This window comes from Panthera pardus, unplaced genomic scaffold, assembly GCF_024362965.1.
Source record: "Panthera pardus isolate Hobbes unplaced genomic scaffold, ASM2436296v1 HiC_scaffold_13, whole genome shotgun sequence".
Lineage (NCBI taxonomy): Eukaryota > Metazoa > Chordata > Mammalia > Carnivora > Felidae > Panthera > Panthera pardus.
In genome coordinates this window covers 43,712,324-43,725,449 of record NW_026526688.1, presented here as the reverse complement: position 1 = coordinate 43,725,449, position 13,126 = coordinate 43,712,324, and the positions used below count along the sequence as shown (strand labels likewise).

The following is a 13,126-nucleotide window of genomic DNA, read 5'->3' as shown; positions in this document are numbered from 1 at the left end:
TGGCTGGGGTTGGTGTGAGTTGTGGGCCTGGGCTCACTGAGATGGCAGGCCAATTAGGGCACTGGGACTGTGCACTGGTCTGTGCTTTCAAGGTACTTTCAAGACTGCCCTCCTACCAGAAAGCAATCCAGCAGCTCCTTCAGCCTTTTGGAGGAGTCTTAGTGCTGGCTGTTTTATGTGCTAGTTGCTCTTTTAAATCACAGCTTTTTAGCGGCACCTGGGTGGCTCAGTTGGTTGTGTCCTACTCCTGATTTCAACTCAGGTCATGATCTCATGGCTCACGAGACTGAACCCCACATAGGGCTCTGTGCTGACAGCATGGAGCCTGTTTGGGAATCTCTTTCTCTCCCTCTCTCTGCCCCTCCCCTGCTCTCTCTCTCAAAATAAATAAATAAATATTAAAAAATAAATCATGGCTTTTTAAAGAAAAGATAAAAGACAGAAAAAGAAAAAGAGAAGAAAACAAAAAGAAAGAAAAGGAAAGAAAGAAAGAAATAAAGGATTTGATTTTTTTCTGTGTCCTTGCACAGCTGGGGCTGGGGTGGGTTTGAGGGCCTGGGACTCATGAGTCAGCAAGCCCGTTATGGCATCTGGACCCTGCTCCAGTCTGCATTTTTAAGGAGGAGGGGAAATATAAACCCATCATTCTTCAGATGGGTGACCCTGTGACCCAGAGAAAGTTCCTGCAGCCCCTCCACCATTTGACAGAGTTCTAGTGTTGTGTCTTTCAAATGCTAGTTGCTTTTTAAAGCTGCAGTTGTTTTGTTTTCTTGTGTCTAAGGACAGAAGAATCTGTTTTTGGTCCTTCTGTACGTATATACCTCCCCACTGGGGTTCACAAAGTCAGGAGTAGGAATTGCCTTTGTTACCTTGTCTCCACCTTTCTTTGTCTCCATCTCTCTCTTTTTAAATTTATTTTTAATTTTTATTTTTTAATGTTTAGTTTTGAGAGAGAGAAAGGCGGCAGAGAGAGAGAGAGAGAGAGAGAGAGAGAGAGACAGAGCGTGAGCGGGGGAGGGGCAGAGAGGGAGGGAGACCCAGAATCTGAAGCAGGCTCCTGGCTCCAGCTCCCTGCTGTCAGCACAGAGCCTGACGTGGGACTCGAACTCACTAACTGTGAGATCATGACCTGAGCCGAAGTCAGAGGCTTAACTGACTGAGCCACCTAGGCTCCACTGTCTCCATCTTTCTTGCTGTTTTCTTTTACTGTTCTGTATTATGTTGTGCAGTAGCCTTTCAGTCAGCCCTTTGTTCTCATTTAGGAAAAATTGTCCTATGGTTATATGTAATTTGGTGTGTTCCCTGGAGCAGGTGAATTCAGGGTTTTCCTATGTTGCCATCTTGGACCACACTTAAGAAAACAGTATTTTTGAATGACACATTAAACCAGATGGGTTTAACAGGTACATAGAGAACATTCCACTCAAAAACAACAGAATATATATTCTTTTCAAGTGCACATGGAACATTCTCAAGGATATTTCACATATTAGGCAATAAAACAAGTCTCAATAAATTGAAGAAGATTGAAACCATATCATGCATCTTTTTTGACTATAGTCCTAAGAAACTAGAAATCAATTAAAAACCCAAACACACGGAGGCTAAATACCATGCTACTAAATGGTCACTTAGATCAACAAAGAAATCAAAGAAGCAATCAAAACAGACTTGGAGATAAATGAAAATAAAAACATAAATTTCAACGTCTCTGGGACACAGCAAGAGCAGTTCTGAGAGGGAAATTTATAGGAATACAGGCTTACAGTAAGACACAAGAAAAACCTCAAATAATCAATCTAACCTTCCTTTTAAAGGAATTGAAAAAGAAGAAACAAAGCCCAAAGTAGAAGGAGGAAATAAGAATGATCACAGTAGAAATAAATGGAGTAAAGGCTAAAGAAATAAATAGAAAAAAAATCAATGAAACCAAGAGCTTGTTCCTTTAAGATAAACAAAATTGAAAAACTTTTATCCAGACCTATAAAGGAAAAAAGAAAAGAACTTAAATAAAATCAGAAACTAAAGAGAAGTAACAACTGATAGCACAGAAATACGAAGGATTATAAGAGACTACTACAAAAAATTGTATGCTAACAAATTGGGCAAATAAATTCTTAGAAGCATACAAGTTGCGAAAACTAAATCAGGAAGAAATATAAAATCTGAACTCAAACTCATAGATTCCTAGGAACAAAATTGAACCAGTAATCAAAACCCTCCAACAAACAGAAATCCAGGAGCAGATAGATTCATGGATAAATTTTTACCAAACATTTAAGAGTTAATACCTATGCTTCTGAAACTATTCCAAAACATAGAACAGGAAGCTTCCAAATTCATATTATGAAGCTAGCATTACCCTGATACCAAAACCAGACAAAGACACTACAAAAAAACCCCTACACATCAATATCTTTAAGGAATGTACATTCAAAAATCTTCAACAGAATATTACCAAACTACATTTCAACAATACACTAAAAAGATCGTTTAATATCATCACATGGGATTTATTCCAGGGATACAGGGATGGTTCAATATTTGAAGGTCAATCAACATACATCATACTAACAAAAGGAAGGATAAAAAGCATATGATTATCTCAGCAGATCAAGAAAAAGCCTTTTACAAAATTCAACATCATTCGTGATAAAAACTCTCAACAAAGTGGGTTTAGAGAGAACATACCACAACACAATAAAGGTCATTAAAGAAAAACCCACAGCTAACATCATACCCAGTGTTGACAAACTTAGAGCTTTTTGTCTAAGATCAGGAAGAAGACAAGGATGTCCACTTTTGCCACTTTTATTCAACATACTACTGGAAATCCCCGCCACAATATTTAGACAAGAAAAAGAAATAAAAGGCACCCAAATTGATATGAAAGAAATGAAACTGTACCTTTTTGCAGATGGCATGATTCTATACATAGAAAACTTTAAAGGATCTGCCAAAAACTATTAGAAGTAATAAGTGAATTCACTAAAGTTGCATGATACAAACTTAATACACAGAAACATGTTGTATTTTATACATTAATAACAAAGTAGCAGAAAGAAAAACAAAGAAGATAATTTTAGTTATAATTGCACCAAAAAGAGCTAAATACCTAGGAATAAACTTATCCAAGGAGGTGAAAAATCTGTACTTGAAAACTATAAAACATAGATGAAAGAAATTGAAGATGACACAAACAAATAGAAAGATATTCCATGCTCATGGATTGGAAGAACAAATGTTAAAATGTCCATCTACCCCAAGCAATCTACAAATTCAATGCAATCTGTATCAAAATACCAATACCATTTTTCACAGAACTAGAGAAAATAGTCCTAAAAGGTTGTATGGAGCCCCAAATGACCCCTAAGAGCCAAAGCAAACTTGAAAAAGAAATTACAAAATGAAGCTATCATAATCCCAAATTTCAGGGTATACTACAAAGCTGCAGTAAGCAGAGCAATATAATACTGGCACAAAAATAGACACATACATCAATAGAACAGAACAGAGAGCCCCAAAATAAACCCATACTTTATATGGATAATTATCTATGACAAAAGAGGCAAGTACATACAATGGGGAAAAGAGTCACTTCAGTATATGATGTTGGGAAAATTGGACTGCTACATGCAAAAGAATGAAACTGGACCACTTTCTTATACCATACATAGAATATAAACACAAAATGGATTAAAGACCTAAATGTGAGACCTGGAACCATAAAAATACTAGAAGAGAGCACAAGCAGTAATTTCTTTGACATTGGCTTAAGCAACATTTTTCCAGATATGTCTCATAAGGCAACAGAAACCAAAGCAAAAATAAACTATTGGACTACACCAAAATAAAAATCTTTTGCACAGTGAAGGAAATCATCAAAAAAACAAAGAGGCAACCTACTGAATGAGAAAAGATATTTGCAAATGCTATATCTGATAAAGGGTTACTATCCAAAATACATAAATAACATATAGAACTGAACACCAAAAAGACAATCATTAAAAATGGACAGAGGACTCCCTGAATAGACTTTTTTCCACAGAGGAAATACAGATGGCCAACAGATATGTGAAAAAGATGCTAATCGTCAAGGAAATGCACATCAAAACTACAATGAGATATCACCTTGCACCTGTCATTATGGCTAAAATAAAAAGCATAAGAAATAACGTGATGAAGAGGATGTGGAGAAAAAAGGAACCCCTCATACACTGTTGGTGGAAATGTAAATAGGTGCAGCTACTGTCAAAAACAGTATGGTGGTTCCTCAAAATATTAAAAATAGAAAAACTATGATGCAGTTATTCCACTATGGCTATTTAGCCACAGAAAATGAAAACACTAATTTGAAAAGATATATGCACACTTATGTTTATTTCTGCATTATTTATGATTGCCAAAATATGGAAGCAAGCCAAGAATCTTTTGATAGATAAATGGATAAAAAGAAAATATTATACACACAAAGGAATATTACTCAGCAGTAAAAAAGGTTGAGATCTTGCCATTTGAGACAACATGGATGGACCTGCAGGGTATTATGCTAAGTGAAATAAGTTAGAGAAATACAAATATCTTATGATTTCACATACATGCAGAATTTTAAAAGCAAAACTAATGAACAACAACAACAACAAAGCAGAAATAGGCTTACATACAGAAAACAGAAGAGAGGTGAGTGGGGGAATGGGCAACATAGGTAAAGGAAGTTGTGAGGTATAGAGTCCAAGTTATGGGATGAATACGTTACAGGGATGAAATTCTAAGCATGAGGAATATAGTCAACATAGTAGGTAAATAACTGAAGAGTACTTAGATTTATTTTTCTTATCTTTAAAAATGTAACTGATTATGCCTATGCTTTTACACAGTAATATAAGAATAAAGTGAGAAGAGAAAATGGGACTGTTTTCTAAACTATAAAATCCCGTTTAAGTATGTGGTGAATTAGTTACAGTGATTTCTAAATTTGCCAGTGACCCCCAAATAGTTTATCAGACAAGGGCTATAGCAAGTTTGTATGGTGTTCTACATTTTTTTTTTAGGGAAAATAGGCATTAATGTTAAAAAACATGTTCTTTTCATAGTTAACTACTAAGAGCCATCTAAGGGTTAACTCTTACATTTCTAAAAAAGCTCAAACTCTACCATAAATACTTATATATACAAATATTATATTACAAATTCAATCTAAATTAATTCTATATATGTAACTAATATTATATATATATATATATATATATATATATATATAGGTTTATGTACACATAAGATATACTTGTATTAAATTAATATATATTAAGTGAATATTATAATATGTTAAATATAAAATTTATGTAGATTTATAAAGAATATGAGGATTGCTATTCTGTGACTATTGTCCATTTGGCCAGTTACTCTTAAGTATTCTACAAAAAGATATTTCATGTAGGTCACCCAGAGTCTAGTATTAATGATAATAAGAATATCATATTTTTACATTGTACTTAATATGTGCTAGAGATCATCATAAATACTTTGTATGTATTAACTCATTTGATTCTCACAATCTCTCTATAAGGCATTTCCTATTATTTCCATTTTTAAATTTTATGAACTGTTATAAAAAGGATAATTATCTATGGTCAGGTAGCTAGTTTGTGGCAAACCTAAGTTTTGAACCCAGGCATTTTGGCTTTAGAATCTGTGTTAATAAACTTTTGGATTTGCATGGTGCTTTATAAATACTTAAAATGTTTTCATACGTAGTCTTCAATTTCTTATAAAACTCATGGATAGGGCAAGTGTTAACTTTACTTTTACAAAATTTTGCATTTCCGCAGTACATCTTATATGTTATATAATTTTCAAAGGAGGCATGTGAGCAAGTAAGAAAATATTTTTTCCATTTAATGTGTGTGTTATTTTAAAGTTCCTGGAGTACAGTAAACCTAAATATGATTCTTCATTGGATATACAGTTAATTAATGGCCAAACTTCAGTATTATGCTAAGTGAAATAAGTCAGTCAGAGAAAGACAAATATCATACGATTTCACGTACATGCGGACTCTTAAAAGCAAAACTAATGAACAACAGTAACAACAAAGTAGAAATAGAATTAAATACAGAGAACAGAAGAGAGGTGTGTGGGGAAATGGGCAACATAGGTAAAGGAAGTTGGGAGGTATAGATTTCAAGTTATGGGATGAATAAGTTACAGGGATGAAGTTCTAAGCATGAGGAATATAGTCAACATATTGGGCAAATAACTGAAGAGTACTTAGAGGTCAGTAATGTCACCAGTGATTTATTGGGCATTTACTATAGGCCAGAGAGTTCAGTTAGGCACTTTACTTGTGTAATAATATTTAATTCTCACAACAACGCTATGAGGTGGATGGGTATTATTATCCCTATTTTGTAGATGAGAAGACTGAGACTTAGGAGTTAATCACTTTGTCTAAAGCCTCATGAGTCACAAGTTTGGTCCTAGTCAACAAGTTTATCTAACCCAAAGCTTTGTTATTTTCTCTATTCCATACTGACTTCATATAGAAGACAGTTAATGTATTGGAATTAACTTGAACTATGTAGCAAGAGAATATGTATTTGAGCAAACTTAATTCTTAAATCCAGTGATCATAATGGTATATTATTTTGATATTTTAATTTATATCTGCTTTTTAAATGTGGGTGGCTTGTGTTTTAAACTCTTACTTTTAGAGTAGTCTGCACACACAAATGAATTTAAAAGTGGAGGGAGGAAAGGGGCAGAGAAAATGGCAAAAGCTATGAAAGTAGGAACCTAGGGAAAACGCATGGCAAGGTTTGCTTACCTATCTGGTTGCATCATTTTACAAAAAGGCGAAAATATTTGGAAGGAACATGGAGTTATCAGTTATTCAACATAATTCAATTATTTTATTAATATTGTTTTCTTTTCATTCTTTGCTAAGACCAGTTTCATTAAACTATGGAAGTTTGATTGAAGAAGAGAAGATACCATTTTCCCCCATGGACGACATTGAGGGGAACATGGGCTTTATAAACTTTCACTTGTTTTGTTATTTTTTCTAACTCTTCGTCTTCTCATCTGAAAAATGAGATCATGATAGCTACATTGTACATTATACATTACTTGTGATGATGTAATTAATAAAGTCACACCTAAGTTATTTATTGTACTGTTATGTCTTATTTGAGGAATAGGGAAAACCTTGGAGGATATAGAAGTGGTGGTGTAGGGCTATACAGGAGCAGTGAGAACATGGAATTTGGGGGAAAACATATGGAAGAGAGAAAAGCACTGAAAGGAAAATGGAAAATGAAGTGGTGTAGAAGATATATATATATTTTCAAAATGCTGCCAAGTGCTATCTCTAACCTCAAAACAAAACAAAACAAAAAAATGTAGAGGACACTGCTTTCCCATTACTTCTTTCTATCACTTAATTTTTCTGTTCTCTGAACCCAGAACTTAGGCTAGTTATAGCATAGTTTCAGTAAGCTTTTATAAAATACTTGGGAACAAAGCTAACATAGCATTAGAATTCAATGTGTAAAATATCAGCCAAACTCCTTATAATTGATTACAAATAATTTTGGGGAATACATGTTCTTAAGAACTGCAGTTTGGGGGAGCAAAAAATGAATAACTAGGGATTAAATATACTTGACTAAAACTAGTTTCCAGAGCCAAAATATTATACAGTTTTCAATTAAAAGTTTCCTCACCTTTCAGTTTTGGTGACAAGATTATCAAATTTTATGGTTTATAGTAAAATATATATTGATATTTAATTGTAAATATTTCATTACGTAATATTCAGAGATGAATTTTGGGGTTAAAAAACACCTGAATTTGAAGTCTTAAACAACTGTGTATGAATACTGATTCTGCTGATTTACAAACTGAGTGGATTTTGTGAGGTTTTTGTCTTCTCTGAACTTTAGTTCAGTTTATCTAAAATGCTGGAGACAATGCCGGTGTCCCTGATTTATGATGAGGATTAAATTAAATAATCAAGTATATAAAATATCTGGCTAGTAATATGTGTGCAATAAATGTCAGTTTCCACCTTGTCTGTTAGATTTTTACTACATATTTAGAGTGACTCATAGAAATATTCTCTGAAGTTATCTTTATTAGTGGTGTGTTAACCTTATAAAGCTTTGATTAATATACAGTTTCTCTGAAATCTGTGAGAAAACTCAGGAATAAGCACAGTATAGTCTGTTTAATAAAAGTTTTTTGTTGTTACAAAGAACCAGTAGACAGCTGATTCTATGTTTGCTAAGTCCTGTCCTGGTAATAAGTAATACCAACAATAAGGATGGTAAAATTCCTGCCTCAAACAGCTAACAACTCATTGAGTTATCTATCATATTATATATATACTACAAACCTGTGAAAGGCTATTGAAAAATTATTGAAGTAGAAGAGATTTAAACTTTCAAAGAGCTTTATTCTTTTTTCTTAAAAAAAATTTTTTTTTGAGAGAGAACATGTGTGCAAGCAGGGGAGAGGCAGAGGGATCTTAAACAGACTCCATGCTCCTCATGGAGCCCCATGCCAGGATTGATCTCATGACAAAGAAGTGATGACCTAAGCCAAAATGAAGAGTCAGATGCTTAACCAACTGAGTCACCCAGGTACCCCTCAAAGAGCTTGATTCTTAATTTTATAATGGTCATGGGAAAGACTGAGGGAGTAGAAGAGAAGTTTGAAGAATATATTTGATATATATCTGTGAATTAGCATAAGTGGATATGAGGTTTTCTCCATTCCTAGGCAGAAGCATTATATACATATATAAATACTTCTTTCTTATATACAAGAATTTACATACAATCATACCCCAAAACTCAAAATTTTCTCTTAGGAGGACACCTGGGTGGCTTAGTCAGTGAAGTGGCCAGCTCTTGTTTTTTGCCTCAGGTCATGATATTGTTTCGTGAGTTCGAGCCCCACATTGGTCTGTGCACTAACAGTGTGGAGCCTGCTTGGGATTCTCTCTCTTTCCATCTCTCTCTGCCCCTCCTCCCCCACTTGTGCTTTCTCTCTTTCTCAAAATAGATAAATAAACTTCCAAAAATTTTTCTCTTAGGTGATGTAGTTTGTAAGGCATATAAAAATAAAGTTAAATCTATTCTTGATTTTTTTATTGTGGTAGGAACACATAACAGGAGTTCTCTTGAAAGTTTAAATATGAAATACACTATTGTTAACTAGAGGCACTATGTTGCACAGCAGATTTTTGAAATGTACTCATCTCGAATAACTGAAACTTTATACCCATTGAATAACTCCCATTTCTGCCTCCTCCTAGCCCCTGGCAGCCACAATTGTACTTTCTGCATCTATGAGGTTGACTGTCTTAGATATCTTATATTTGTGAGATCATGTAGTAGTTGCCTTCTGTTACTGACTTATTTCACTTAGTTTAATGTCCTTGTGGTTCATTCATGTGTTGCGTACGGCAGGGTTGCCTTCTTTTTTTGAGGCTGAATAATTTTCCATTGCACATGTGTACCACATTTTTAAAATTCATCTGTCAATGGATATTTAGGTTGCTTCCATATCTTTGGTATTGTGAATAATGCTGCAATGAACATGGGGATGCAGATACTGAGATCCTTCAGTTATTTCCAATATATACTCAGTAGTTCTATTTTTAACTTTTTTTAAAATATGAAATTTATTGTCAAATTGGTTTCCATACAACACCCAGTGCTCATCCCAACAGGTGCCCTCCTCATTGCCCATCACCCACTATTTTTAACTTTTTGAAGAACCTCTCTACAGTTTTCCATAGTGGCTGTCCTAATTTACATTCCCACCAACAGTGTACCAAGGATTCCAATTTCTCCATATCCTTGTCAACTCTTATCTTTTTAAAAATGAAATCTTAACAGATGTGCGGTGATATCTTATTGTGTATGTTTTTTTAAATAGGCTTCACACCCACTGCAGAGCCCAGTGTGGGGCTTGAACTCACAACCCTGAGATCAAGACCTGAGCTGAGATCAACAGTAGGTTGCCTAACCAAATTAGCCACACAGGTGCTCCTTATTGTGGTTTTGATTTGCAATTCCTGATGATTAGTTATATTGAGCACCTTTTCGTTTACCTGTTAGCCATTTATATGTATTCTTTGGCTAGTGATCTATCCAAGTTTTGTGCCCATTTTCTAATCGGTTTGTTTGTTTTTTACTATTAATACTTAATTTTATTTGAATAGGGACATGTATTCCAGTGAATGAAATCACATGGCCTACTCAGGAATGATTTTGGCCTCTAAGCACTTGTTATGAACATTTATCGTTACCTATTAAATTTAACATTTTGAAATATATAGAGTTGTGCTTTCAGAAGTGTATTGCCAATGACATTGTATGGATTCATCTCTAGGCGATCAAGTGGTGTCAAGACTTTTAGCAGTTGCAGTTTGAGTGACTTTGAAAATTTCATTTCAAATATGGGTGCCAAATGTCTTCAGAATAAACCCCAAATGCAAACAGCTCTGAGAGCAATCTGTGGCAACGGCAAAGTGGAGAGAGGTGAAGCGTGTGACTGTGGTACTGAGGAAGTAAGTCTGAAATAGGAAAATTCATAAATTTATTGTTTTAGTTCATCTCTTTGCTGTGAATGTTATGTATCTCAAATATGGCTGAATACTATGCAGAATATTTACAGTTAAGTGAAATCAAGTTTGAAATACATGCAAGAGTATACTGTATAGATAGAGGTTGAAGAATTTTGAACAAGAATGAAATGTACTCCTAAAAATTATTGCTGATGGGAAAAAAGAGAGTCTAGAGTGAGCTTTTGTATTCTAAACTGAACATACAAGATTTTTCCAAACCTGTGTTTAACTATAAATGTTTTACTGAAGATTAATTTGTCAGCCGACCATCAAGTATACTTTAGGGTATTATTTCACAATGGAATTAGTAGTATGGTAAGGGAAGACTATTAATATTACAGTCTGAATGTGGGTGATTTTAATTATTCACTTGGAAACAAAACTCTGAAAATACAGTGAATACAAAAAGTCCAGGTTGTAATACTTTTAGACAGTTCAGTATTTGCAGCAATACTGTAGATATCATATATTTGCATGATTATAAAATAGATGGAGGGGTGCCTGGGTGGCTCAGTTAACTGTCTGACTTCAGTTCAGGTCATGATCTCGGGTTCATGATTTCGAGCCCTGCGCTGTGCTCTGTGCTGACAGCTCAGAGCCTGGAGCCTGCTTCAGATTCTGTGTCTCCCTTTCTCTCTGCTCCCCTCCCTCTCTCTCTGCCCCTCCCCCGCTTGCGCGCGCGCGCGCTCTCTCTCTCGCTCTCTCTCTCTCTCTTTCTCTGTCTCAAAAATAAAAAATATTTAAAAAATTAAAATAGATGGAAATGATATTAGGGTGTGATACATATATGGGTCTGGATATACTTGTATCTATATCACACTGTTTTAATTATTGTGTCTTTCTAGTATGTTTTGCCATTTGGTAGAACAAGTCTTCCTACTTAATTCTTCCTTCCTTCCTTCCTTCCTTCCTTCCTTCCTTCCTTCCTTCCTTCCTTCCATTCTTTTCTCTCTTCTTTCTTCCTCTTTTTCTTTCTTTCTTTCTTTCTTTCTTTCTTTCTTTCTTTCTTTCTTTCTTTCTTTCTTGTATAATTAACATACAGTGTTATTGTAATTTCAGGTGCACAATAATAATGATTCAAAAATTCTATGCATTTCTTGGTGCTCATCACAATAAGTGTACTCTTAATCCTCTTTATTTATTTTCTACATTCCCCTGCATACTTCCCTCTAGCAACCACCATTTTTTCTGTTTTTTTTGTCTTTTTTGTTGTCATTGTTCATTTGTTTTGTTTCTTAAATTCTACATTTGAGTGGAATCATATGATATTTGTCTTTCTCTGACTGACTTATTTCATTTATCATTATATCCTGTAGGCCCATCTGTGTTGTCACAAATGGCAAGATTTTATTCTTTTATGGTTGAGTAATATTCCATTGCATCTATATACTGCATCTTTGTCCATTCATCTATGATAGGACATTTGAGTTGCTTCTGTATCTTGGCTATTATAAATAATTCAGCAATAAACATAGGGGTGCATATATCTTTTTGAAGCATTTTTGTTTTCTTTGGGTAAATACCCTGTATGGGGAATTACAGATTTATATGATAATTTCTATTTTTAATTGCTTGAGGAGTGTCCATACTATTTTCTACAATGGCTACAACAATTTGCATTCCCACAAACAGTGCATGGGGTTCCTTTTTTTCCCACATTTTAACCAACATGTTATGTCTTGTGTTTTTTATTTCAGCCATTCTGACAGGTGTAAAGTGATACCTCATTGTAGTTTTGATTTGCATTTCCCTGATGATGAGTGATGTTCATTATCTTTTCATGTGTCTGTTGGCCCCTGCATGTCTTCTTTGGAAAAATGTCTACTTAGATACTTTGCCCATTTTTAACTAGATGATGATGATGATGATGATGATGATGATTTTGGTGTTGAGTTGTAGAAGTTCTTTATATATTTTGGATATTAGACCCTTATTGGATATAGCATTTGCAAACATCTTCCCATTCAGTAGGCTTACCTTTTGTTTCACTGATGGTTTCCTTAGCTATGCAGAAGCTTTTTATTTTGGTGCAGTCCCAGTGGTTTAATTTTGCTTTTGTTTCCCTTGCCAGAGGAGACATATCTGGAAAAAATGTTTCTACGCTTATGTCAAAGAAATTACTGCCTGTATTTTCTTCTAGGAGTTTTATGGTTTCAGGTCTCACATGCAGTTCCTTAATCCACTTTGCGATTATTTTTGTGTATGGTATAAGAAAATGGTCCAGTTTCATTCTTCTGCATGCAACTCCAGTTTTCCTAACGCCATATGTTGAAGAGGCTGTCTTTTCCACATTGTATATTCTTGCCTCCTTTATTGTAGATTAATTGCCCATATAAGTGTGGGTTTAGCTCTGAACTCTGTAATTCTGTTTCATTGATCTAAGTGTCTTTTTTTTTTTTGCGCCAGTACCATACTGCTGTGATTACTATAGCTTTTGTGGTATATCTTGATATCTGGGATTGTGATACTTCTTTGGGAAACTTCTGATTTTCA

The 13,126-nt window shown here is 34.5% G+C and overlaps 1 protein-coding gene across 9 annotated transcripts in view; it reads left to right on the top strand.

Moving 5' to 3' along the window:
• ADAM32 (ADAM metallopeptidase domain 32) overlaps positions 1-13,126 on the top strand; it is a 171,483-nt gene that overhangs the window by 64,266 nt on the left and 94,091 nt on the right. For all 9 annotated transcript variants that reach the window (XR_002077699.2, XR_008421607.1, XR_008421608.1 and 6 more), the window contains one exon: positions 10,399-10,576. Coding sequence is in view for 6 of the 9 variants with exons in the window: in XM_019440725.2 (XP_019296270.1) it covers positions 10,399-10,576 (178 nt within the window). In the remaining 3 variants the exon portion in view is untranslated. The remainder of the gene's footprint in view (positions 1-10,398; positions 10,577-13,126) is intronic.